Source organism: Bombina bombina, chromosome 11, assembly GCF_027579735.1.
Source record: "Bombina bombina isolate aBomBom1 chromosome 11, aBomBom1.pri, whole genome shotgun sequence".
Classification (NCBI taxonomy): Eukaryota; Metazoa; Chordata; class Amphibia; order Anura; family Bombinatoridae; genus Bombina; species Bombina bombina.
Window position 1 is genome coordinate 151,882,149 of NC_069509.1, and position 26,917 is coordinate 151,909,065.

At 40.0% G+C, this 26,917-nt stretch overlaps 1 protein-coding gene across 2 annotated transcripts in view; it reads left to right on the top strand.

The window, feature by feature from the left end:
* INTS1 (integrator complex subunit 1) overlaps positions 1–26,917 on the top strand; it is a 190,185-nt gene that overhangs the window by 34,872 nt on the left and 128,396 nt on the right. For both annotated transcript variants that reach the window (XM_053694669.1, XM_053694668.1), the window contains 7 exons: positions 1,058–1,154; positions 1,262–1,353; positions 1,462–1,522; positions 13,905–14,102; positions 14,301–14,430; positions 16,476–16,655; positions 22,042–22,191. In XM_053694669.1, coding sequence (XP_053550644.1) covers positions 1,058–1,154; positions 1,262–1,353; positions 1,462–1,522; positions 13,905–14,102; positions 14,301–14,430; positions 16,476–16,655; positions 22,042–22,191 — 908 coding nt within the window. The remainder of the gene's footprint in view (positions 1–1,057; positions 1,155–1,261; positions 1,354–1,461; positions 1,523–13,904; positions 14,103–14,300; positions 14,431–16,475; positions 16,656–22,041; positions 22,192–26,917) is intronic.

Below are 26,917 nucleotides of genomic sequence, written 5' to 3' on the forward strand. Positions count from 1 at the left end.
ATATATATGTGTATATATATATATATATATATATATATATATATATATATATATATATATATATATATATATATATAAAATTTTAATGATATTTTCCAATCCATTAATGATGTTTTTCTTTCATAATTCAGATAGAGCATAAGATTTTAACCTCTTAAGGACATATGACGGAATTTTTCCGTCATAAAACAATTGAGCAAACTGAAAGCTTTCCAATTTACTTATATTATCCATTGAAGAAGGGGCAGTACACTACTGGTAGCTAACTGCACATATTGAGTGAGTCAATGACAGGAGGCAGATATGTACAGCAACCAATCAGCAGTTAGCTCCCACTAGTGCATTGCTACTCCTGAGCCTACCTAGGTATGCTTTTCAACTAATGATACCTAGAGTACGAAGTCAGTTAGATTACAGAAGTGAACCTGAATCATGAAATAAATATTTTGTGTTTCATATCCCTTTAAAGTGAATGTAAAGTTTCATGAATAAATGCCCGGTTTTTAAAAATACTGTTAAAAACAGGGGCACTTTCATTCATTAAACTTTACATTGCAGCGTATATTTTAAAAAACCTTTTTCTTTAGCAAACCCGGATCAGCGATTCCTCACCCTCAGCTCCTCTGTACTTACCTCAGCAATGACAAAACTGGTTTGCTCCAATCATGGCGTGCACCCCGGAGCGTCCATCTTGTGAGGCCACGTTGTGATTGGAGGAAGCCGGTTTCGTCATCGCTGTGCTAAGTACAGCATGAGAAGCGGGCGGGGGAACGCCGGTCTGTGTTTGCTAAAGAAAAGGTAAGTATTTTAAAAAAACGCTGCAATGTAATGTTTAATGAATGAAAGTTCCCCTGTTTTTAATAGTATTTTTAAAAATCGGCAGTTATTCATTAAAATTTACACTTTAATTATTTTTGAAAATTTAACTTGTAAACTTTGTTAGTAGAGCTGCAACTTAATGTAACTTACTTAAAAAGTTTATAAAATAAAGTGGGTTCTCAAAAGAAATCGTTATTTTTTTTTCTCATATGCAAAGTAATGTTATTAAATTTTGTAGACTTGGAGGTCCTTCATATAGAGAGAATTCAGCTCATTGATGCCGTACTAAATCTGTGCACTTACCACCATCCCGAGAACATTCAGTTACCCCCCGGGTAAGTTACTTGTTAATTGCACATAATTCATTAATTGTTGCCATGACTGCTAGGGAAAATATTGTACTCGCATGTAAAGTGTTTTAACTTGTCTTACAATGTTATAGCTACCAGCCTCCTAACCTGGCTATTTCAACGCTTTACTGGAAGGCTTGGCCTCTCTTACTTGTTGTAGCTGCATTTAATCCAGAAAACATAGGTGAGTGTTGAAAGAAATCATATTCTGCTTACATTGAATGAACCAGATTTGTTAGAAATATATATATTTTTACATATAATAATCTGTTATTTTGCTTATGCTTTTCAGGTTTGGCAGCCTGGGAGGAATATCCAACCTTAAAGATGCTTATGGAAATGGTCATGACAAAGTAAGTTTTACTATGGTAATGTTTTTCCTTTTATTTTTAGCCCGCTGGCTACCAAACGGGGCTACAATGTGTTAGTATTTGGTGCACTGATTCCTTAGATTTTTTTTTATGAAAATAAAACGGCATTGCAGTATACATTCATTAAAGGTACATAATAGTCATATGCTAATTCACTTGAAACTGATGCAGTATAACTGTAAAAAGCTGACCGGAAAATATCACCTGAGCATCTCTATGTAAAAAAGGAAGATATTTTACCTCACAACTTCCTCAGCTCACCGGAGTAACTGCTGTGTAAAAAGTTATACTTCAGCTGCTGTCCAGCTGCAGGTAAACAAATAACAAATGGAACAGCAGCCAATCAGCATCAGCAGTTCTGAGGTCATGAACTCTTTTACTGTGATCTTATGAGATTTCACTTAACTCTCATGAGATTTCATAGTAAACTTCCTTAAACGGACACTAAACCCATTTTTTTCTTTCATGATTCAGCTAGAGCATGCAATTTTAAGCAACTTTCTAATTTACTCCTATTATCAAATTTTCTTCGTTCTCTTGCTATCTTTATTTAAAGGGACAGTCTAGTATAAATTAAACTTTCATTATTCAGATAGGACTTTTAATTTTAATCAACTTTCCAATTTACTTTTATCATCAAATTTGCTTTTTTCTCTTGGTATTCTTAGTTTAAACTAAACATAGGTAGGCTCATATGCTAATTTCTAAGCCTTTGAGGGCTTCCCTTTATCACATGCTTTTTAAATTCCTTTTCAACACAAAGAGACAGAAAGTACACGTGGGCTATATAGATAACACTGTGTTCAGGCACAGGGGGTTATTTAAGATCTAGCACAATACAATGCTAAATTTAAGACAATAGATAATAAACAGTCACAGTCATGTGATCAGGGGGCTGGAAGAAGGTTCCTAGATACAAGGTAATCACAAAGGTAAAAAGTACATTAATATAACTGTGTTGGTTGTGCAAAACTGGGGAATGGGTAATAAAGGGATTATCTATCTTTTAAAACAATAACAATTCTATGGTAGACTGTCCCTTTAAGCAGCAGGAATGTGGTGCATAGGAGCCAGCCCATTTTTGCTTGAGAATCTGGGTTATGTTTGCTTATTGGTGGGTAAATGTAAGCCTCCAATAAGCAAACGCTATCCTTGATGCTGTACCTAAAATGGGCTGGCTACTAAGATTTACATTCCTGCTTTTAAAATAAAGATAGCAAGAGAACAAATAACATTTTTTTAATTGGGCACAACAAAGGATACTAAGAATATGAATTCTAATAGGCTTTTCAAGAAGTGTATCCCTAAACTGGTCTTCATCTGAAAAACCTTGTAAATTATGCTAAAATTACAGCATTAAATTATGTTAAATCATTCTTGCAGAATAGTCAGCCTATGCCAGTGTTTCTCAAGTCCAGTCCTCAAAGATTCCTAATAGGTCATATTTTAAAAAGGACATTAAACACTAAATAAATGCTAGACAGAATGATAACATGTAGATGTATTTTTTAAAGTTTCATTAGCTGTTTAAATATTGACAAAATAAGTGTAAAGCTTTAGGGGCCTATTTATCAAAACGTCAACGAAAATACGCTGGAATTCCGCGTCGTATTTGTCGTGAGATTGATCCGCCGTAGTTAACAAAGCGTCAAGATTGGCAAATGTTGAAATTTGGCACGTAAAATACGATCCCACAATCTTAATCCGACGGAGATCAATGCTTGTGTCATTACAGATGTTTCGAATTCAGATTCAACTCTATTTGAGCCTTTTTTCAATTTATCAAACATTTAACAGGTACGCTTGCGTGTATTCCGACGCAGCGCACCTAGTTTTCAGTCCGCCACCCTTGAGGTTGCAGATGCCATAGAACTCAATGGAAGTCTGAAAACACAGAAAGCTTATGTTCGATGCTGCAAGAGAATGAAGTATATTACATAATAAAAGTAAATTAGAAACTCTATTAAAATTGTATACCCTTTCTAAATAAAACAATATTATTGCTCCACATTTGGTGCACTAGCAGATAAAGGGATAAAAATGGAAAATACATTACTACTTATGGATTATGCTACAAATTTGTCTCTCATTACAAAGCAAGGAGATAATATTATTTCTACAAATATGTTGAAAAGTTTTGCCCCAAACTTGTCGCACTAATAGATATAGAGATAAAAATGAAATACACAACATAATTTAGCTAACTTTATTTTTATTTTTTTGTGAAAAAACTATGTGCACCATGTTTAAGCCATGTAATACAAGTCACTCTCTCCACTTCGCACCAATTTTGACACAACACTTTTCGCACCAATTATGACGCAAACTTCTAAACAACCCACACACTAGTGAATTTTTCAACCACTTTTGATTGGAATATGCATAATCACATGATTTATAACATCAGCCAATCTTTATACATTTTAAACTATCACTAACTAATCAAAATGCTTGATACTTGTAAGTGCCATTTGTTACATTGTGTATTATACTTCGAAAGTATGTATAAGTGAATTTAGAATTGAAGATAAAGATTGATGCTGACATTAGGACACACAGTGTAATATTTTAGACAATGATTTTAAAATTCGATGTTTGATTCATTATAATCTTAAGATGATAGCTCAAGGGGATAGCCCACCTTACAATAAACTGTCATGATTCAGATACAGCAGAAATTAAAATCACCTCTTTACTGTCATGCTATTTTCAGTGTATTTCTTCCTTCTCTTGAATTTCTTTTTCAGTATGAAATGCCATCTTATATGCCAGCCCATTTTATAACACCTGTGAAGGGGTGGTTTTTAAAACTATATTGAATGACTTCTAGAAATACAAATACACTTTAATTTATGTGAAAGTATCATATAACAGATTTTTTTTTGTATAACAAACAAATATAAAAATAACTTTCTATGAGATATTGTTTGTTGAGGTATAAATGTAGCTATTTTCTTCTTAAAAGGGAAGAGTCCACAGCTGCATTCATTACTTTTGAGAATTAAGAACCTGACCACCAGGAGGAGGCAAAGATACCCCAGCCAAAGGCTTAAATACCTCCCCCACTTCCCTCATCCCCCAGTCATTATTTGCCTCTCGTCACAGGAGGTTGGCAGAGAAGTCTCAGAAGTTTGAGATAGTCTCTTATGGAGGGTTTTACTCTTCGCTATGGGGCTGGAGTTTTAAGTAATCCTGTCAGCCTCTCAGTGAGAGCATGGGTGAAAGTTAGAGCCCGGAGATGCAGTGGGAGTTCTTCTGCGGAACCATCTCGACTCATATTAACAGCTCCTTTGTAATCAGCATTGACAAGTTTCGCTGCCTACCGTTCTTCACTCAAGTCCATGTCAGAAGTGAGGCTACTATCTGTCACACTTAAAGGGCCGTGTTCCTGTTCCACGGCGTAGATTCCAGTAAGATCGTTGCATTTTTTTTTATATGTGAATGTACTGTTTGTAACGGTACCAACCGGATACCAAGGGTTAACACCAGGGAGCAATGTCCTGCATAGGGAATCAGCAATTCACAACCCAGCCAGTTTTCAGGTTTTAAAACAGAATGACTTTTATTAAGGCTCATATGCCCAGTATTTATGCAGGTCTGACCCCCCCCAGAAGGGGGGTTGAAAGAATGTTGTACATTAGATGAAGGGAACACACCCTTGACATGATACAATAGATTTACCTTGCTTAAGCTGATAACAATTTAAACACAAGATACATTTGGCTTTTCTTATCACCTAAGCATTTGCTCTCTGAGGGTGATTAAACAATGGACTGTGTATTAATAACATTAATGACAGTGCACAATAGTTGAGGATAAAGCTGAACACAGTTAACTCTTTCAGTGCTGACAGAAGGGTCTGTCACATCTACATAGCACAATATACAGCCTATAGACAAGCTTTCTTACGTTATAGTCCAGAAGTGGCTAGGTTTGCCACAATGCTCCCCCAGAACCAAGCCGGCATACACAGTCTGATCCCAACGGATCGGCTTGGGGATGTCCGGGGCAACTTTCGGCTCAAGTAAGCTACGGGGTGTTCTCCGCCATCTGCTCCAACTTGGCTCAGTACTGCCCCCACCCCAAACATGGAAGCGTCTCTTCCCAGAGGGACTGGGCTTGGGTAGTCACAGGGTTAACATCAGCGGGATCCATGGGAGCATAGGCAGAAACAAGGGGGGCCAAGTCATTTCCAAGGAGAACATCAGCAGGTAAGTCCTTCTTGACCCCCACATTCACAAGTCTAGCACCCACTCCCCAATCCAAATGTACCCTGGCAACAGGTAGGCGGAACACAGTGCCCCCTGCTACCCTCACAGCCATAGTGTCTCCAGTGTGCTGTTTCTCAGACACCAAGTTCTCTTGAAGCAAGGTCATGGTAGCACCAGTATCCCGTAGACCACTGACCTCCTTCCCATTCACTTTAACCCGCTGCCGGTTATTCCGGTGGGCAGCTTGCACGGGGTCTGCTTCATGTAGGCTGCCCCAGCATTCTGTCGCCTCTACGTAGCGGGCCGCAGGCTGAGGATTATGTGGGATTCCGCCGGCGGGTCTTCTCCAGGACTGTGCTTGATTTGCTGCGTTTAGGGGACACTCTGGTCTTTTGTGCCCTATTCGCTTACATCCAAAGCACCGAATAGGTTGTGAGTAGCCCCGCGAATTGAACCGGGCTCTCTGAGGGTAGTTCGTGGCCGGAGGCCGCGTAGTATAGCGGTGCGCCGGGGGCTGGTAACTGGCCGCTGCTGGGGTGACTGGGGGTCTGTACTCCACTCTAGCAGTGGGCAATCGGTATACCGCTCCCCCTGCTCCTCGTACTGCCACGGATCCGCCCGTGTGTACTGTATCCGGCACCAAATGGGGAGCTATCAGGGTTAAAGTAGCTCCCGAATCCCGAAGTCCCTGGACCTCCTTCCCCTCTACGGTCCCCAGCTGGCGGGGATGTTGCCAGTTATCGGCGGCCCGGACCGACATCACCTCATGCAGAATTCCCAGGGGTTCCTCGGCTTGGGTGCTCAACACCTCATGAGCGGCTGGCTCCGTTTGGTAATGGTGAGCAGCCGCCCTTGGGGCCTGGTTCTGTCTGACCTGGTTCCAAGCTTGTCTGCTCCGATTTTGGGTGCACTCACGTGCCATATGTCCCCACTGCTTGCAGGTGTGGCATTGTATATTCGCCCGTCCGTTGTTAGGCTGTAGTCCATGGTGCCTCCTGGCATCAAAATGCTGGTCTGCTAATCTGGCTGCTTCGGTTAAGGTGAGGGGTTTTCGATCTCTCACCCATTCTTGGGCTTCTGGGGACAAGCCATTAAAGAATTGCTCCAACAGCATCAGTTGTCGCAATTCTTCCATGGTGGTAGCTTGGCTGGCCTGTATCCACCCTTGAGATGCTTGATCCAGCTTGTGGGCCCACTCTGCATGTGAATCTCTTTCTGGCTTGCGCAGGCCTCTAAACTTGCGCCGGTATGCCTCTGAGGTAATGGCATATCTTTCCAAGATCCCTCTCTTCACTTTAGCGTAATCCTTGCTGTCCTCCCTGGGTACAGCGCGATACGCTTCCGCTGCCCTACCGGCTAGCTTGCCTGCTAGCACCGGCACCCATACGGACTGCTCCAAATCATGTAACTCGCACAGTCTCTCAAAATCCTGTAAATACCCATCGATCTCATCCTTCTCCTCACAAAACATTTTAAATGCATGGTATGGGATTTTAGGTCTTACTGGGTTGCTGAGTGCGTCCAAAATGGATTCTGCTCGGGAGGATGCATTCCGCGGACTGTGTGCCATCACGTACTCCTGCACATCTGCCATTACCACGGATAGCATATCCCGTGGTACAGGTTGGGGTAAAAATTCCAGCCTGGTCCTCATTTCCCTCTGGTATAGGGTCTCCTCCATGGCTGCTGGAGGCGTAGCGCTGCGAGCTCTGTCTCCCTCCATCAGCTCAGCAAATATAGCCTTGGGTTTGCTGCTGCCTATCTTTCCCCTGGCTTCTAGCAGTTCCTTTAACGTTTGTCTCTTTAGCTTAGAATAATCCATCTCCATTCACTTCGGTCCCTGGTACTCCTTCCATCTTAGTCAGTATTGTAGTAATCCCCCTCTTCCTGAGGTTACTGGCTTGTGTAGTTGCTCTTCTGGGCGATAAGGTTCATTCCGTCGCTTGCCACCAATTGTAACGGTACCAACCGGATACCAAGGGTTAACACCAGGGAGCAATGTCCTGCATAGGGAATCAGCAATTCACAACCCAGCCAGTTTTCAGGTTTTAAAACAGAATGACTTTTATTAAGGCTCATATGCCCAGTATTTATGCAGGTCTGACCCCCCCCAGAAGGGGGGTTGAAAGAATGTTGTACATTAGATGAAGGGAACACACCCTTGACATGATACAATAGATTTACCTTGCTTAAGCTGATAACAATTTAAACACAAGATACATTTGGCTTTTCTTATCACCTAAGCATTTGCTCTCTGAGGGTGATTAAACAATGGACTGTGTATTAATAACATTAATGACAGTGCACAATAGTTGAGGATAAAGCTGAACACAGTTAACTCTTTCAGTGCTGACAGAAGGGTCTGTCACATCTACATAGCACAATATACAGCCTATAGACAAGCTTTCTTACGTTATAGTCCAGAAGTGGCTAGGTTTGCCACACTGTTAATTAAACAAGATAGGGTCCCAGTGGGACTTCTTTTATCTTAATAAGGAATCTTGGGTTAATATCTCCTGAGGGGGGTTATTGAACAGGGGGGGGGACTTTTAATCATCTTTGTTATATGGTGTTATCTGCAATGTGTAGCTTCACTTAGGCTCACGGCCTAAAGGGACATAACGGCCTTCTTTCATGACACAATCTTTTAGGATTGAGCGCCCTTTTGTGACTGGCACGGTGCACCTCGTAACGGGTGCGGTTTCCATTGTTTTTTTTCACTTCTGTATGCTGACTGTGTGTGACCGAGAGAGTCTAGGTTGTGGGTTGTCTTGTTAACAGGAGGTGGTGAGTGCCCCAGCCATTGGGGATGTCAAGGTGTGCCAGTTAGTTTTTTTTTTTGTAATCCCAAGAAATGGCCCGGGTAATTAATGCCCATCAGTTATGTTCCGGACAACATTCTAGAGTACTCTCTTCTCCTGAATCTGGGAGTTTAGGGTGCGTTGAGCCATCCGCCTCCGAAGTTTCCATGACCCGTGAGGCGCGTGCCCAAGAACCTTTCCCGGCTACGCATGCAGGTGTCCCTATGGCCTTCACTTCTCCGGAGCGTGGTTTGTTTCCACCAGAGGTTATGGCACGGTTCCATATGGCCATTTCTATGGCCCTGTCTCATTTATATCTCCCAAGTGAAGTTTTTCTTTGATATTGTCCATGCTCCGTTAACCTAGGTCCATCGAGCGGGGCATCGCCCGATTCGGTTCGACCTTCTGGGGAAACGTTGGCCCCTGAGGCTTCAGGGGCCCCAATCTCGGAGCCGAGGTCTCCAATAGATCCAGCGAGGGATGATTTTGCCTTCCGCTATAGGCTGACTCGCCTTCGGGTTCTTTTAAGACATGTTTTGGCATTGTTAGAGGATCTTAGTCCTAGTGGGCAGCGGGATCCGAGGCATTAGAAGCTGGATGGCAAAATGGATATGACGTTAGGGGGTGAAGCCAATCTCTTTCCGTCTTCATTTTTGTTTTCTTTATGTTTTCGGTTCCATTTCTGAGCTTGGGTGAATGAGGCCTCTATGGCTTGTCCTGTTGTTGTTTTCATTCGCCTTGGGCGTTCACCCGATAGGTGCTGCCTTTCATTTTATTTGTGATCCGGATGGATCTGTTTAATTTGTTTTTTCTTAAGCTCAGATCTGTTAGTTTTCATTTGTATAAATGTTCTTTTACTGTACCTGATACTTGTGACTAGTGGTCGCATGGGCACTCCCTCGGGAGTTGCGCACTTGTTGAATATTCAAATTTTCATTTTCTAGTTCATTTATCGTTCCTTCGGGACAAATTTTCTTGGACCTTGAACAGTTCCAGAGTGTCCTTATACCAGGCTGGTACTGGTCGGGCGCTTTTGCTGCTGTTACCAGAGTCCATGTCACCTTCGGGTGCTGAGAATGCCTCTTGGCCTATTCTATGGACTCTGGGCTCGTATCCTACTGAGGTTGAGGCCTGAGGTTTATATACAACTTCTCCGGACGGAGGGTTGGGCATACCAATCTAAGGTTGGTCAGTTCAGGCTACTCACCTGGGCTATGAATCTGCTCTTGCAGATGACTTATAGGTTCTTCAGGTACCCGGGGACTTAGAACCGTTATTCCCTTTCAGTGGAAGTTGGGAGATGTGTATGACCTGTTTTGTCTGGTGTGCCAGGTGATTACATTTGGGTTTCACTCGAGGTCCTTCCGGACGCTGACTCTTAGCCTATTGCGCTCTTCTTGCGGTGGTGGAGTACCATCCTTCCCCACTTTTGGGGGGATCGTCTGGTTGAGTACGTGGGCGTGTTCATCTCCTCGGTTCGAGTTCTGTTACTCTGAAGAGGTGGTGTGCAGGGGTTCCCTGCCTTCTGTGGGAGCCACGGCTCCGGCGTTTGCCTGCTCAAGGTAATTTTCCTTGATTAATAGCTTCTTCAAGCTCTCTGACTGTCGTCTTTTTCTTTCGGAGGCCCTTGGTCGGACTACGGCCTTGGCGTTCGGGTGTGTTGTGCCACTGCCTGTGGCATAGTGGATATTCCATCTACCTGGAATCTGAGATACAAGCATTTGATTCCTGGTTTTTCCCTATTATCCTTAATGTTACGCTAGCTTTGGCTTGTCAGTAGCAGTATCGAGGTTGGGTGCGGAGGGCCGCCCTTCGAGGGTCAGGCAGTTGTCTATTTTTCCTCGATACCCCGCTCGGGGTTTTGGGGGCGGTGCCTTATGTTAATTCTCTAAGATGGCAAGCGGGGCCTTGGGTTATCATTTGCCTTCGCGTATTGATGTTACCCTGCCAGTATGGGTATCACGTGTTGTCGCTTGCTTATGAGATTCCTTGTGATCCATTTGCACTGGGTGCTGATCTCAGATGGAGCAGGAATCCTTTGTGGCTTTTGGGTTTGAGGCTATCTAGATCGCCAGGTCTACGGACTTTAGAGGTACGCTCCTCCTTGAAGGAAGCAGCTTAGGGTACTTTCAGAGATTGGATCTTGTGATCAGTCGTTGTCAAGGACCCTGACCCTGGCCCATGTCTCTCCATGGATAAGTGTGGACGGTTCGGTTCATGCTTGAAGTTTGTGGTCCTGCGGGCCCCTTTCGCAGGGGCTGGGGCTCTGTGAGAGATGTCTATTGACGGGTTTAGACTTTGGTCTTTCTGACCGGCTCCTACCTGTCTTCTGGTGCACTTACGATGTTCCTGTAGACGCCAAATGCTTTTTACCTGGGTTGGCGAAGTGGCTGAGGAGTCTTGCCTATATTATAGGGGGTTTTTCTGTTGTTTTCTTTCCCTTCTTTCCAGAGTAGGGGTTGGGTTCCTGGGTTTGAAGTTACTTTAGTATTTGTGGAGTCCGGGGGATCCTTGGTCCTGCCTTGCAGGGGTTTTCCCTTCATGCGTTCAGTTTCCTGGGAGGGGAACTGTGATGTAGTGTCAGGTTTCCCCGTTCCTGTAGCAGGAGGCTCTAGGTGGCTCTCGTGGGGGCTTCTCCTACGTGTATCCAATATAGGGATATTGAGGTTTTAGGGGATATCTTCCCTTGGGAAGTGTGCACTTTTTGCCCTTGACTGCGTGTAGGGGGTCTCGTACCCGAACACTTTGCTTTCCTGATTCTCTGGAGCATGCTGTTGTTACAGCGGTTTGACAGGGGAAGTTGTTCCTCATTGATCCTCTTCCTTTTCTGTGGTCTGGGACTCTTGTCTTTTGAAGTCTTTGGGCTAGAACTGTTATCCTGGACGGAAGGTTGGAGAACGGTTACTCTATGCAGTGTTGACCGCTTTCTGCTGTTGTCTCTCCTTGAGGGGGGACTTTGGATGACCTCCCTCTTTTCACTGGCGTCTGGTGCCGGGAGGGGACACTTCTTAGAGCGCTATTTGGTAGGCTGCTGCCCTTGGAGGTTTGCAGTTGCAACCATCTGTAGCGTTTTGCTCAGTGATGGTGTATCCAGTTACAGCTCAGTGCTTTTGTCTGGATGCTAACAAGCTTGATGCGCCTTTCGGGGTTTGCGTTGACAATAGACTCAGCCTTCCTTTGGGAGGCTGGGCTGTGAGAGTTCCTGTTCGGGCAGTTTGAGTTCTCTGGGAGAGCTCTGTTCTAGCTGCTGGGATATTTTTCCTGTTTCCGCTGTCTCCGTCTATCTAGCCTCCGACTCTAGATATGTTATGCGGCATCGGGGGACTCATAAGTTTCCTAGAGTACCTTGAGGTATGGTATGAAATTGGGGACGTGAGGGTTTCCTCAAGTCTTTTTGAGGACCTGTTCCCTGTGTATGGACCCTTTCTTTTTGGGTCGTATGATCTATGGAGTTTGTCTCCCTGGGCGTTGCCTTGTAGGACAACCATGGGTTGTTCTAGCGGTTGATTGGGAAAAGTTTCTTTGGATTTTCCTGTGCTCTTCTTTCCTTTTGGGGGGCTGATGCGGTCCTTATGTTGGCCGGGTACATTCTTGGGAGTCGTGTCCCGTGGGGCAGACGCCTCGGGGGTGGTTGGACCTGACGGACTCTAGGTCTGAGTGGTATCTGGTTCGGCTTACCGGTGGTGTGACTAATGTGCAGTTACCTGGGACGAGTTTTTCTCCCGTGTCGCTTGTACTTAAAATGTGAGGTGTTGAGTAATTTAGGCTGTGGTGCCTCTCGAAGGGGGGCCGCCTTTTGTACCGCCCCCCCCGTTTTTTGCATTCAGTGTCCTCTAGCTTGGGTATTGTTTTCCCAAAAGTAATGAATGCAGCTGTGGACTCTTCCCTTTTAAGAAGAAAAACATAAATTATGCTTACCTGATAATTTAATTTTCTTCTGAAAGGAAGAGTCCACAGCTCCCGCCCGTGTTTTTATCTTTGAGGCAGCTGTAATTTTTGTTCTTCTGGCACCTTTTTTTCACCCTGATATTTCTCCTACTGTTCCTTGTTCCCTTGGCAGAATGACTGAGGGAAGTGGGGGAGGTATTTAAGCCTTTGGCTGGGGTGTCTTTGCCTCCTCCTGGTGTCCAGGTTATTAATTCCCAAAAGTAATGAATGCAGCTGTGAACTCTTCCCTTAAGAAGAAAATTAAATTATCAGGTAAGCATAATTTATGTTTTTTTTAGACATTAACAGTTGAAAAATAAAAGATTAGCTTTAGAGAAATGTGTTTGTTCATGGACAGTAATGAAATGGTGTAAATAAAGTTGGGAAAAACCCGAATAACCGTGACATTGATTACTGTTAGTTATCACCAGTCCGATGCTCTTCGCACCGTACTTGACGCGCGTGTTTTTGACTGCTTTTTTTTTATAAATAAGGGGATCGTATTCAGATCCGCTGCAGCGATGTCTGGCGAGCGTATTGACGCTGGCGAATGCACTGAGATTGACGCTTTGATTAATTGATCCCTTAGTGTTTATAAAACAATGGGAGCTGCCATGTTGTAACTTAAGTTACTTTCTCTGCTGTGGCCAATTAGGAACAGCTATAAATAGGTCATTAGAGTGTGCAGCCAATGGCTGTGTGGAACATTTGTCTCTTGTGATTGGCTAATTAGATGTGTTCAGCTAGCTTACAGTAGTTCATTGCTGCTCCTTCAGCAAAGGATATAAAGGGAATGAAGCAGATTTGATAATAGAAGTAAATTGGAAAGTTTTTTAAAACGGTGTGTTCTGTCTGAATCCTGAAAGAAAAAAAATTGGATTTCATGTCCCTTTAATTATGGCCTGTTAGGGTTCCTTGAAGACTAGAATTGAGAAACACTAACGTGCTGTTTATATATAACATACAATGTCATTGTCCCCTTAAAACTATATATGTTCCCAAATAGTTAAAGGGACACTAGAGTCAACATTTTTCTTTCATGATTCAGATGGAAAAGATTGTATTTTTTAATTGCATGTTCTAATTTACTTATTTTATCAAATTGTGCACAGTCTCTTTATATGCTCAGTTTTGGAGGCACCAACTCAAAATAAAAATATGTAATCGTGTATATGAGTCTGTGGTTGGCTGAAGGCTGTCACATGATACAGGGGCAGTGAAATGGAAGAGATATGACATTTGTCAGAAAAAAATATACTGTTCATTCGAAACTCAAAGAGCAAGTGTTATTGTATTGTCGTTTATTATGAATTTGTTGATTTTGCAATTCTTTTGTATTTAATAGTTCTTTTAAAGAACCTACTGTGGTTAATGAGCATTTTTGCCTTCAACAAAGTGTCTTTTTTTTTTTTGTGTGTCTTCTAGCAATTATTCCTTTCCTCCGTGCACTGTAACTGATGAAGAGACAAGAACAGAAATAATTAATCGGGAACTTCAAATCTCTCAGCGTGAGAAGCAGGAAATTCTAGCGTTTGAAAGTCATCTTGCAGCGGCATCGACCAAGCAAACTATAAATGAAAGCAACAGCTTGCTACTATCCCAGCTTACTAGCTTGGACCCACAGTAGGTTCAGAATGTGATTTGCTCGTCGAATGACTTTCTCTTTGTTCCGCTACCATATTGCAACGTGACTTGATTTTACTTGCGTGGTGTATATCATAAACTTGCATCATATAGTTGCAAATTGTTGCAGTACTGAACACCATTTGTTTTTGTACTCAACCCATTATGTCTGATTGCACGTTTCTTAACCTTCCCCAGGGGCCCTCCTCGTCGCCCACCACCTCATGCAATAGAACAGGTGAAAACTCTGAACCAATCATTACGTCTTGGTCACCTCTTATGTCGCAGCCGCAATCCTGACTTCCTTCTCAACATCATTCAGAGACAGGTCAGTTCTTCTCGAATGCTTTGAGCATGTCTGAATCCGTAGAGACCTTAAATAAAATGTTGTCACCATCAAGACTAGACACTGCACATGTGCATGTTTTCATTATTCTGGGATTTTTGTTTGTAAACAAATAATGAATGGCACTTTGAGCTAATTAAAGGGAAACTGAACCCCAAAAAAATATTTTGTGATTCAGATAGAGCATGCAATTTTAAGCAACTTTCTAATTTACTCCTATTATCAAATTTTCTTCATTCTCTTGGTATGTTTGTTTAAAAGCAAGAATGTAAGTTTAGATGCCGGCTCATTTTTGGTGAACAACCTGGGTTGTCCTTGCTGATTGGATAGCACCCATAAAAAAGTGCTGTCCATGGTTCTGAACCAAAAATTTGCTGGCTCCTTAGCTGAGATGCCTTCTTTTTCAAATAAAGATAGCAAGAGAACGAAGAAAAATTGATAATAGAAGTAAATTAGAAAGTTGCTTAAAATTGCACACTCTATCTGAATCGTGAAAGAAAAAAATTGGGTTCAGTGTCCCTTTAATGAATCAGCAAATTAACAAAAAATAGTTTGTTAATTGGTTAAACAGACAATCAAATTAAAAATCTATATTATTATCTCTGTAACAAATGAACAGACAAATCAACAATTTTTTTGAGGATTTATTAAAGGGATTGTAAACACCTTAACATGTTTATACATAATGAAACAACTTTTCAATATATTTTGCCCCTTTTCATGTAATTTAGCTCAGAAAATTGAGAGATTTCTAATTCTCTGATCTTGAAATGCACCTTGCTGACTTCTCAAGGATAACCATGCTACATATGTTTTACCTATTGGCTTTATCAGATAACAATTGAAAATAATGCACTTTATACTAACTCTGACAGTGGTTAGCCTTGTTGTCTGTGAATTAAAGCCCAGATTGGCTCCTCCAAATGAGGCAAATAAAGGGTGGATTTTGGCTATTGAAATATAATTGCAGTAAAAAGAATGTTAATTTGTTTTAGAAACTTTAAAACTTGGCTGATATGTTATTCTGTGTCCACACAGAATAACAAAGTGTTTACTAGCCCTTTAATTAGTTTATTAGTTCAAAGTGCCATTTGTTGGAAAATAAAACTTCTACTGAATAAAAAATGCACTTGTCTACTAGAGTAGCTCACTATCTGCCAGTTAGCTTTAAAACAGGAGTCAGTACTTTTATTTAAAAATGTAGGATCCATCAAGAAAAATTAGTATCCTCCGGCAAGCATTTTTTAGAGAAAGACAAGGGTATTGGGTTAGACAAGTGCAGAGACAAAAAAATTTTTTTGGATTAATAATTTCTTACAAAAAAACATATTTTGTTTCATCTGATTTTCTTTATGGGGGATATTAAGAATGTGTCGTATTGGGAACATCATCAACAGAGGAGCAGCTTGACAGCAGATTAATCTTAAATAAAATTAAAGTAGTAGTTAGTGCTACTGCCACAAGCCAGCAGTAGCAGCGTAAAAATACCACTCTGAATGAAAGACATATTCCCTAAACTGCCTATCAAACCCTGAATATATTACTACTAGTAACCATACTGGGGTTTGGGATTAAAGAGGAGGCTTATATATAAGGAAAATTTTAAACAACTTTCCAATTTACTTCTATTATGAAATGTTATTTGTTTTCTTGTTATCCCTTGTTGAAAAGCAGGAAGCTAATCTCAGGAGTGTGCACATGTCTGCAGCAATGTTATACATTAGCAAGAACACTATATAGCAGCACCATTTCCTGTCATGTAGTGCCCCAGACATGTGCACGCTACCTATCTAGATATCTCTTCAACAAAGAATAACATGAGAACAAATCAAATTTGATAATAGAAGTCGATTGAAATTTTTTTTTTTAAATTGTATTCTCTATCTGAATCGTGAAAGAAAAAAAAATTGGATTTCATGTCCCTTAAAGTTAGTCTATAGTGTCATATATATATATACATACAGTAGGTGCTGTACCATGATGCCCAGAAGCATATGGATTCTTACTTTATTATCCTGCTTCCTCAGGCATCTTCACAATCGATGCCGTGGCTGGCAGATCTAGTCCAGTCTAGCGAGGGCTCACTGGATGTGCTGCCAGTGCAGTGCCTGTGTGAGTTCCTGCTGCACGATGCTGCTGATGAATCAGCTACTGGTGAAGATGATGTGGAAAATGAAAGCAAGGAGCAACGAGCCAAGAAACAACAGGTGGGTTAAGAAAATCCTGGATTCTTGTATATTGTGTTTTTTTTTTTTAAATTGAAAATTTACTGTAATTTTTCTCTCTCCTTTAATGTGTTCCAGTGATCTATTTTCACCTGTTGGTGTGTATTAAATTGTTTACAAATAGCCTCTTAACCTTTATTTTGTAATTTTGAAATAGCTGAGTCCACAGCAGCATTCATTACTTTTGGGAAATAAGAACCTGGCCACCAGGAAGAGGCAAAGACACCCCAGCCAAAGGCTTAAATACTCCTCCCACTCCCCTCATCCCCCAGTCATTCTTTGCCTTTCTTCCCAGGAGGTTGGCAGAGACGTGTCAGAATTTTTAATTTTTATTTTTGTCTCTTATGGAGGGTAGTACTCTTGGGCATGGGACTGGAGTTTTAAGTAGTTCAGTTAGCCTCTCAGTGAGGGCTTGGATGAAATTTAGAGTCTGGAGATGCAGGAAGTTTCTTTCTGCGAAACCATCCCGACTCAGATTAACAGCTCCTCAAGCAATCTGCGTTGTAGAACTTTGCTTCGCTGCCTGCTTTCTTCTCTGAAGTCCATGACGGAGGCGATGCTACTATTCGTCACACTTGAAAGGCCATGTTCCTGTTCCACTGCGTTGATTCCGGTAAGATCGTTTCATTTTATGCAATGTACTGTGCTGTGATGTTTCCCGTGAGGAGCCAACTAGCGGGTTTAACCTTTAGCAAAGGGTCTCAGTGAGTCTCTGTTTGATCTTTGAATCAAGGGTTAATATCTCCTTAGGGGGGTTATGGGACAGGGGGGTTTATAATCATGTTTGTTATGTGATTCAACCTGCATGTGTGTGAGGTTATGGGCTCGTGGTTGGAACTTTGAGGCCTTTTGTAGTGATGCGGCCTGTTTGGCTGTACACACTTTTTGGACTATACAGTTCACCTTGTGTTCGGGCGTGGTTACGCTCTGTTCCCATTTCCGCATTCCCGATCGTGTGGCGACTGAGATTTACTGGTCTGGTCAGAGGAAGTGGTGAGTGCCCCAGCCATTGGTGGTGTCAGGTGCCGTTTTTGTTTTTACGGAGTAGTCCATATTGACCCTATACTTCATTGAGTGGTTTGCCTTCAGTTTTAGGCATCTGGATGGTCCTGATAGACTCAATCCTACAGCTTATGGATAGCTGTTAAGCATGCGGTGGGGTTTTCTTTATTACTTGTTGCAGCTCTGGACACCTTGAATGGTGTGTGTCTGCTGTTCTAGTGTTCTAGATGCAGCTGTTACTCTTGGACTGTTTGGTCTGTCTGAGTGATGAGACCTTTAGGTTTCCTTTCTTTTTCTCCAGGTAAGTCAGATACCCTTTTGGGGATCTGCATCTCGGATGATGTTTGATCCCTGTGGAGACTTTTTCTAGCTTGGGGTTACCCGGAGCTGGGAAGGTGTAGCACCTTCCTCTTCTCTGTCCCATCTGCCTGTGTGTAGGTTTTGGAGAGTCTAGCCCCGCTAGTAGGGTTTTGTGGACTTCGAGGTTCCCTTCTGTTGTCCTATGGCTGAGAGGTCCCTTCATTCGACTTCTGGCCCAGCTCCATGAAGCATTGGACTTTGATTAGGGATGATCCCTTCCTTTGGTCGGGGCCTTCTAGTTTCTCGCTATCCGAATTTGCTGGATATGTGTCCATTTCCCCTTTGTCTGGCTTTTGGCCAGTTGGGTTGTTTAGTTCTAGGGTAAGATTGCCTGAACTACTAGAAGCTCGGACCTAAATGCCCGGACCTATTTTTCCTCTGAGGCTCTGCTTCTGGGGTTTTGTTCCTTTTTCTAATCCTGTTTTGAATTCTTGGATCTCAGGATTGGTCGGGGTGTTCCTGGTAGAACTTGGGCTGTGTCCTTGCTCTATTTACCTGACTGGGTCAGGTTTGGCCTGATTTCAGAATATTTATTACTCCTTACTGAAGTATCCCATGTCATCTAGAGGTTCCTGGGTGGCTTGCACCTTTTTAGTGTGGGTTTCTACCCAGCTGCTGGCGTTGGGTTTCCAATTTCTGTTGCTCCTTGGGGTTGCATTTCCCTGGTCGGTTGCCAGTGTACCAGTGGATTTTCTGCTCTGCAGGTAATTGGGGTTGGCTGTGCCTATGTTTGGAGTTTTTATACCCACTTAGACAGTGGTTTCAGGAGCTTCGGGACATTCTTCCGGTTCTTCCCTTGTCATAGGGACTATTCTCCTTCCTTTGGAGATAAGGTCCTTTTTTATTTAGGACCTTTTTAGGTCGGGAGGCATAGGGTGGTGGTGGTCCGCCTGGGGCCTTCCCGGTTCTAAGCAGAGTGTGGGCCTTGTTTTGATAGATTCTTATCAGTTTATGGCCTATCTTTGGTCAGAGTCAGGTTGTCCTTGTACTCTGGTGGGATGGTTCTTCCATCTCTTCACTCGTTCCTGTATCAGTTTCTGGATTCTTTTTGTTCCTGTACTGGATCTTTGTGGCTGGGTTGGTTCAGCTGGATATGGGTCTGCAGGTCAGACTGTCCGAGCGTTCTAGGGATTGCGGTATCTCTTGTCTGTGGAAGCTTGTTAGCTCTGTTTGCAGGGAGAGGTTTTCTCTTTCTCCTTGTTCTTACACAGGAGATGGTTTTCTCTACCTTCGGATTCTGAGGGTATACTTTCCTTCTCGGGAGGCCTCGATGGAGGCTTGTGTTCTTCTTGTAGGGGCCTGAGTGTAGGTCAGGCGGCTTAGGTTGCTGAGAGAGTGTCCTCTGTTGAGTGACTGTTTTTATACGTCCACTTACTGTGGACTGCTTCTTAATTCCTTGCAAGCTCTTTGGGGTCGTCTTGTTATGGACTCAGTGTTCTGATCCTGAGGTTTTGCCCTGTGTCTATTACACATTTTCATGACTGAATACTTTGGTATTCTATGGGCGGGCGCAAGGAGGCCTTTGCGTCTTCTGTTTCGTCCTTGCTTGCAGGATGTTGGGGAGATGTTTTTCTGTCTCCGTGTCCGATTATTCTGGTTTTTAGCTTCATATGGCGTGGCCTTATTCTCGGTTTGGATCCATTTTGGTCTCCGTGAGCTGGGTTTTTCTCACACTTGAGGTGTTTTCTGTCGTATTAGGAACCTTTTGGTTTCTTCGGTTTCCATGCCTTGCCCCTGGGGGTTTGGGTGGTTGGAGGGACTGTTTGTCGGGGCGACGGTATCTCTTGGAGGTCTGATGGCTCGGTTGAGTCAGTTTGCAGTCTGTTGTTTGGCTCTGGATTGACTGCGAGTCAGTGTCAACGGGGCTTTTTCTTCCAATTTTTCTTAAAGTTTTTCTTGGCTTCGATGAAGCGGGATTTTTTTGTTGGGTTGTGGTTCGGGTCTGGTTCCCTTAGTTTGGGCCGCCTATGTACCCTCCCGTTGTGGCATTGTTTCCTCTTAAGCTTGGGTATTGATTTCCCAAAAGTAATGAATGCTGCTGTTGACTCTTTCCATTTAAGAAGAAAAACATAAATTATGCTTACCTGATAATTTCCTTTTCTGATGGAAAGAGTTCATAGCACCCCATCCGTAATTTTCTGTGGGGCGTCCTTTTTTTTTTTCTGGCACCTTTTCACCCTGATATTTCTTCTACAGTTCCTTGTTCCTCGGCAGAATGACTGGGGGATGAGGGGAGTGGGAGGAGTATTTAAACCTTTGGCTTGGTTGTCTTTGCCTCCTCCTGGTGGCCAGGTTCTTATTTCTCAAAAGTAATGAATGCAGCTGTGGACTCTTTCCATCAGAAGAAAATGAAATTATCAGGTAAGCATAATTTACGTTTTTGCCTGTTGTATCCTGTTTCAAACAAGAAGGTTTAGATGAAGTCATACACCCAGTGGGAGGTGTGACAGAGAGGTACTAAAATGTTAATTTTTCCATTGTTCTCTCTAAGGGCCTGATTAACTAAAGCTCTCTGCTGTAGCAAGAGGATCTAATAGATCTTCTGACTAGTGTGAGCTCCCTAAAAACAAAATGTTAAGCACATTTTATGTTGAGAGTTGTTCATCTAGGTATACAGTATGCTGGGTGTAAAGGAGAGTCACATAAATTGCAATATAATGCTTTCTAAGCCCCCAAAGATTTGACATGATTTCTTTTCATGCTAGTGACTTTTTATTAAAAGACCCTAAGTATTGATCTTTGGGGGACATTTTGTAAATTTGAGAGATAATATACAGGTCTGCTTTCCCTATAAGCTCAGCCTATTTAAATTAGTACAAACTTCATATACAAAAATAAACCTAAAGGAACAATCTCTCATACACTATGCAGCTGGTATAACAAGTTATTGGAAACACATTGGGCTAGATTATAAGTGGGCGCTAATTTATCGCATGCCCGCAAACGGGCAAATTTTCCTGTTTGCGGGCGCTCAATAAATAACCAGCCATAACAAGTGCTCGCGGTAGCAATTAGCTCTCAGAAAATGAACCAAAGTTTACATTTCTGGTTCATTTACTATAAGTGCTCCAAATGCCTTCAAAATTAGAGGGTGTTATAGGTTTTTATTAGAGACAAAAAAATGTAGCAATTATTTTTAATAATAAACAACTGCACTAGGCAGTTTTAAGGGGTTAAAAGCGGGGGGGGGGGTGGTTTTACATTGCAGTCTATGGGAATTGTGTGTTCTGTGTATATAAATATGAATATATACATACTGTATATATTTGTGTTAATATGTGTATATGTATAATCATATAGATTTAACATTTGCTGCCATCGCGGCGTGACGTACCCCATTTGCTTCGCAAGGTTCTCATGCCGTGTGTCGTCACAGCATGAGAATGAGGCTCTCATTCGCGTTCGCATTGCTGTCAATTTGTAATAGCAGTGCACATTAGCGTGCACTGGAATTATTAAGTGGAGCACTAATATCACTTTTGCAAAAGCGAAATTTAGGGCCCCACTTGTAATCTGGCCCATTATGGTGAACCCAGTTTTACTTTACACTGTCCCTTTAAATGGACAGTCTAGTTCAAATTAAACTTTCATGATCCAGATAGGACATGCAATTTTAAACAACTTTCCAATTGACTTTTATCATTACATTTGCTTTGTTCTCTTGGTGGTATTTTTGAAAAGCTAAACCTGGTTAGGCTCAAACTGATTTCTAAACCCTTGAAACCCGCCTCTTAGCTCAGAGCATTTTGACATTTTTTTCACAGACAGTACTAGTTCATGTGTGTCATATTAGATAACATTGTGCTCACTCCCATGGAGTTATTTAGGAGTCTGCATTGATTGGCTAAACTGCATGTCTGTCAAAAGCACTGAGATAAGGGGGCAGTCCCTTTTTAAATATCATTGCATTCTCTCAAGCAAAATAGAATACCATTGTTACAGTAAACATCTTTTTATTTAACCCTGTAAAATAGGAAATAAGATGAAATGTATGTTGTTTGTTTAGCGGCAGCAAAAACAGAGGCAACTTCTTGGCAGACTACAAGATTTGCTGCTTGGCCCAAAGGCAGATGAGCAAACAACTTGTGAAGTACTTGATTACTTCCTTCGGCGACTCAGCTCATCCCAGGTTGCATCACGTGTGCTGGCTATGAAGGTAAAATAAAATGATATTAATTCTACCAAGTATATGAATAAGCAGCAGGTAAATATAATATCGCCACCTCCTAGTGTGCTGTAGCCATGCTATATGCATCCACAATAAGCTCTCACTGGACATTAGCTATCATCAACCTTTTATTAGAACAAGACGTTTAGAGACAGCACAGTGTATCTTCATCCTTTGTCTGAGAGAGATGCACTTTGCTGTCTTGAAATGTAACTGTTATATAATATAGGACACACATACACACATATATATACACATACACACGTATATACACATATATACACATACACACATATATACATATATACACATACACACATACACACATATATGCACATACACACATATATACATATATACACATACACACATATATACACATACACACGTATATACACATATATACACATACACACATATATACATATATACACATACACACATACACACATATATACGCATACACACATATATACGCATACACACATATATACGCATACACACATATATACGCATACACACATATATACGCATACACACATATATACGCATACACACATATATACGCATACACACATATATACGCATACACACATATATACGCATACACACATATATACGCATACACACATATATACGCATACACACATATATACGCATACACACATATATACGCATACACACATATATACACATACACACATATATACGCATACACACATATATACGCATACACACATATATACATACACACATATACACATATATACACATACACACATATATACACATACACACATATACACATATATACACATACACACATATACACATATACACATACACACATATATACGCATACACACATATATACACATACACACATATATACACATACACACATATATACGCATACACACATATATACACATACACACATATATACGCATACACACATATATACGCATACACACATATACGCATACACACATATATACGCATACACACATATATACATACACACATATACACATATATACACATACACACATATATACACATACACACATATACACATATATACACATACACACATATACACATATACACATACACACATATATACACATACACACATATACACATACACACATATACACATATATACACATACACACATATATACACATACACACATATATACACATACACACATACACACATATACACATACACACATATACACATACACACATATACACATACACACATATATACACATATACACATACACACATATATACACATACACACATATACACATACACACATATACACATATATACACATACACACATATATACACATACACACATATATACACATACACACATATATACGCATACACACATATACGCATACACACATATATACGCATACACATATATACACATACACACATATATACACATACACACATATACGCATACACACATATATACGCATACACACATATATACACATACACACATATATACACATACACACATATACACATATATACACATACACACATATACACATATACACATACACACATATATACACATACACACATATACACATACACACATATACACATACACACATATACACATATATACACATACACACATATATACACATACACACATACACACATATACACATACACACATATATACACATACACACATATATACGCATACACACATATATACGCATACACACATATATACGCATACACATATATACACATACACACATATATACACATACACACATATATACACATACACACATATATACACATACACACATATACACATACACACATATACACATATATACACATACACACATATATACATATATACACATACACACATATATACACATACACACATATACACATACACACATATATACGCATACACACATATACGCATACACACATATATACACATACACACATATATACGCATACACACATATATACGCATACACACATATATACGCATACACACATATATACGCATACACACATATATACGCATACACACATATATACGCATACACACATATATACGCATACACACATATATACATACACACATATACACACATACACACATATACACACATACACACATATATACACATACACACATATATACACATACACACATATACACATATATACACATACACACATATATACACATACACACGTATATACACATATATACACATACACACATATATACATATATACACATACACACATACACACATATACACACATACACACATATATACACATACACACATATATACGCATACACACATATATACGCATACACACATATATACACATACACACATATATACATATATACACATACACACATATATACACATACACACATATATACACATACACACATATATACACATACACACATATATACACATACACACATATATACACATACACACATATATACACATACACACACACATATACACATACACACACACATATACACACATATATACACACACACATATACACATACACACACACATACACACATATATACGCATACACACATATATACGCATACACACATATATACGCATACACACATATATACATACACACATATATACATACACACATATACACATATATACACATACACACATATATACACATACACACATATATACACATACACACATATATACATATATACACATACACACATACACACATATATACACATACACACATATATACATATATACACATACACACATACACACATATATACACATACACACATATATACACATACACACATATATACACATACACACATATATACACATATATACACATACACACATATACACACATACACACATATATACACATACACACATATATACACATACACACATATATACACATACACACATATACACACATACACACATATATACACATACACACATATATACACATATACACATACACACATATATACACATACACACATATATACACATACACACATATATACACATACACACATATACACATATATACACATACACACATATATACACATACACACATATATACACATATACACATACACACATATATGCACATACACACATATATACGCATACACACATATACGCATACACACATATATACGCATACACACATATATACACATACACATATATACACATACACACATATACACATACACACATATATACACATACACACATATATACACATACACACATATATACATATATACACATACACACATACACACATATATGCACATACACACATATATACACATACACACATATATACGCATACACACATATATACGCATACACACATATATACACATACACACATATATACACATACACACATATATACATATATACACATACACACATACACACATATATGCACATACACACATATATACACATACACATATATATACACATACACACATATATACACATACACACATATATACACATACACACATATATACACATACACACATATATACACATACACACATATATACACATATATACACATACACACATATACACACATACACACATATATACACATACACACATATATACACATACACACATATATACACATACACACATATACACACATACACACATATATACACATACACACATATATACACATATACACATACACACATATATACACATACACACATATATAGACATACACACATATATACACATACACACATATACACATATATACACATACACACATATATACACATACACACATATATACACATATACACATACACACATATATGCACATACACACATATATACGCATACACACATATACGCATACACACATATATACGCATACACACATATATACACATACACATATATACACATACACACATATACACATACACACATATATACACATACACACATATATACACATACACACATATATACATATATACACATACACACATACACACATATATGCACATACACACATATATACACATACACACATATATACACATACACACATATATACGCATACACACATATATACGCATACACACATATATACACATACACACATATATACACATACACACATATATACATATATACACATACACACATACACACATATATGCACATACACACATATATACACATACACATATATACACATACACACATATACACATATATACACATACACACATATATACACATACACACATATATACATATATACACATACACACATACACACATATATGCACATACACACATATATACACATACACACATATATACACATACACACATATATACGCATACACACATATATACGCATACACACATATATACGCATACACACATATATACGCATACACACATATATACACATACACACATATATACACATACACACATATATACACATACACACACACATATACACATACACACACACATATACACACATATATACACATACACACATATATACACATACACACACACATATACACATACACACACACATATACAC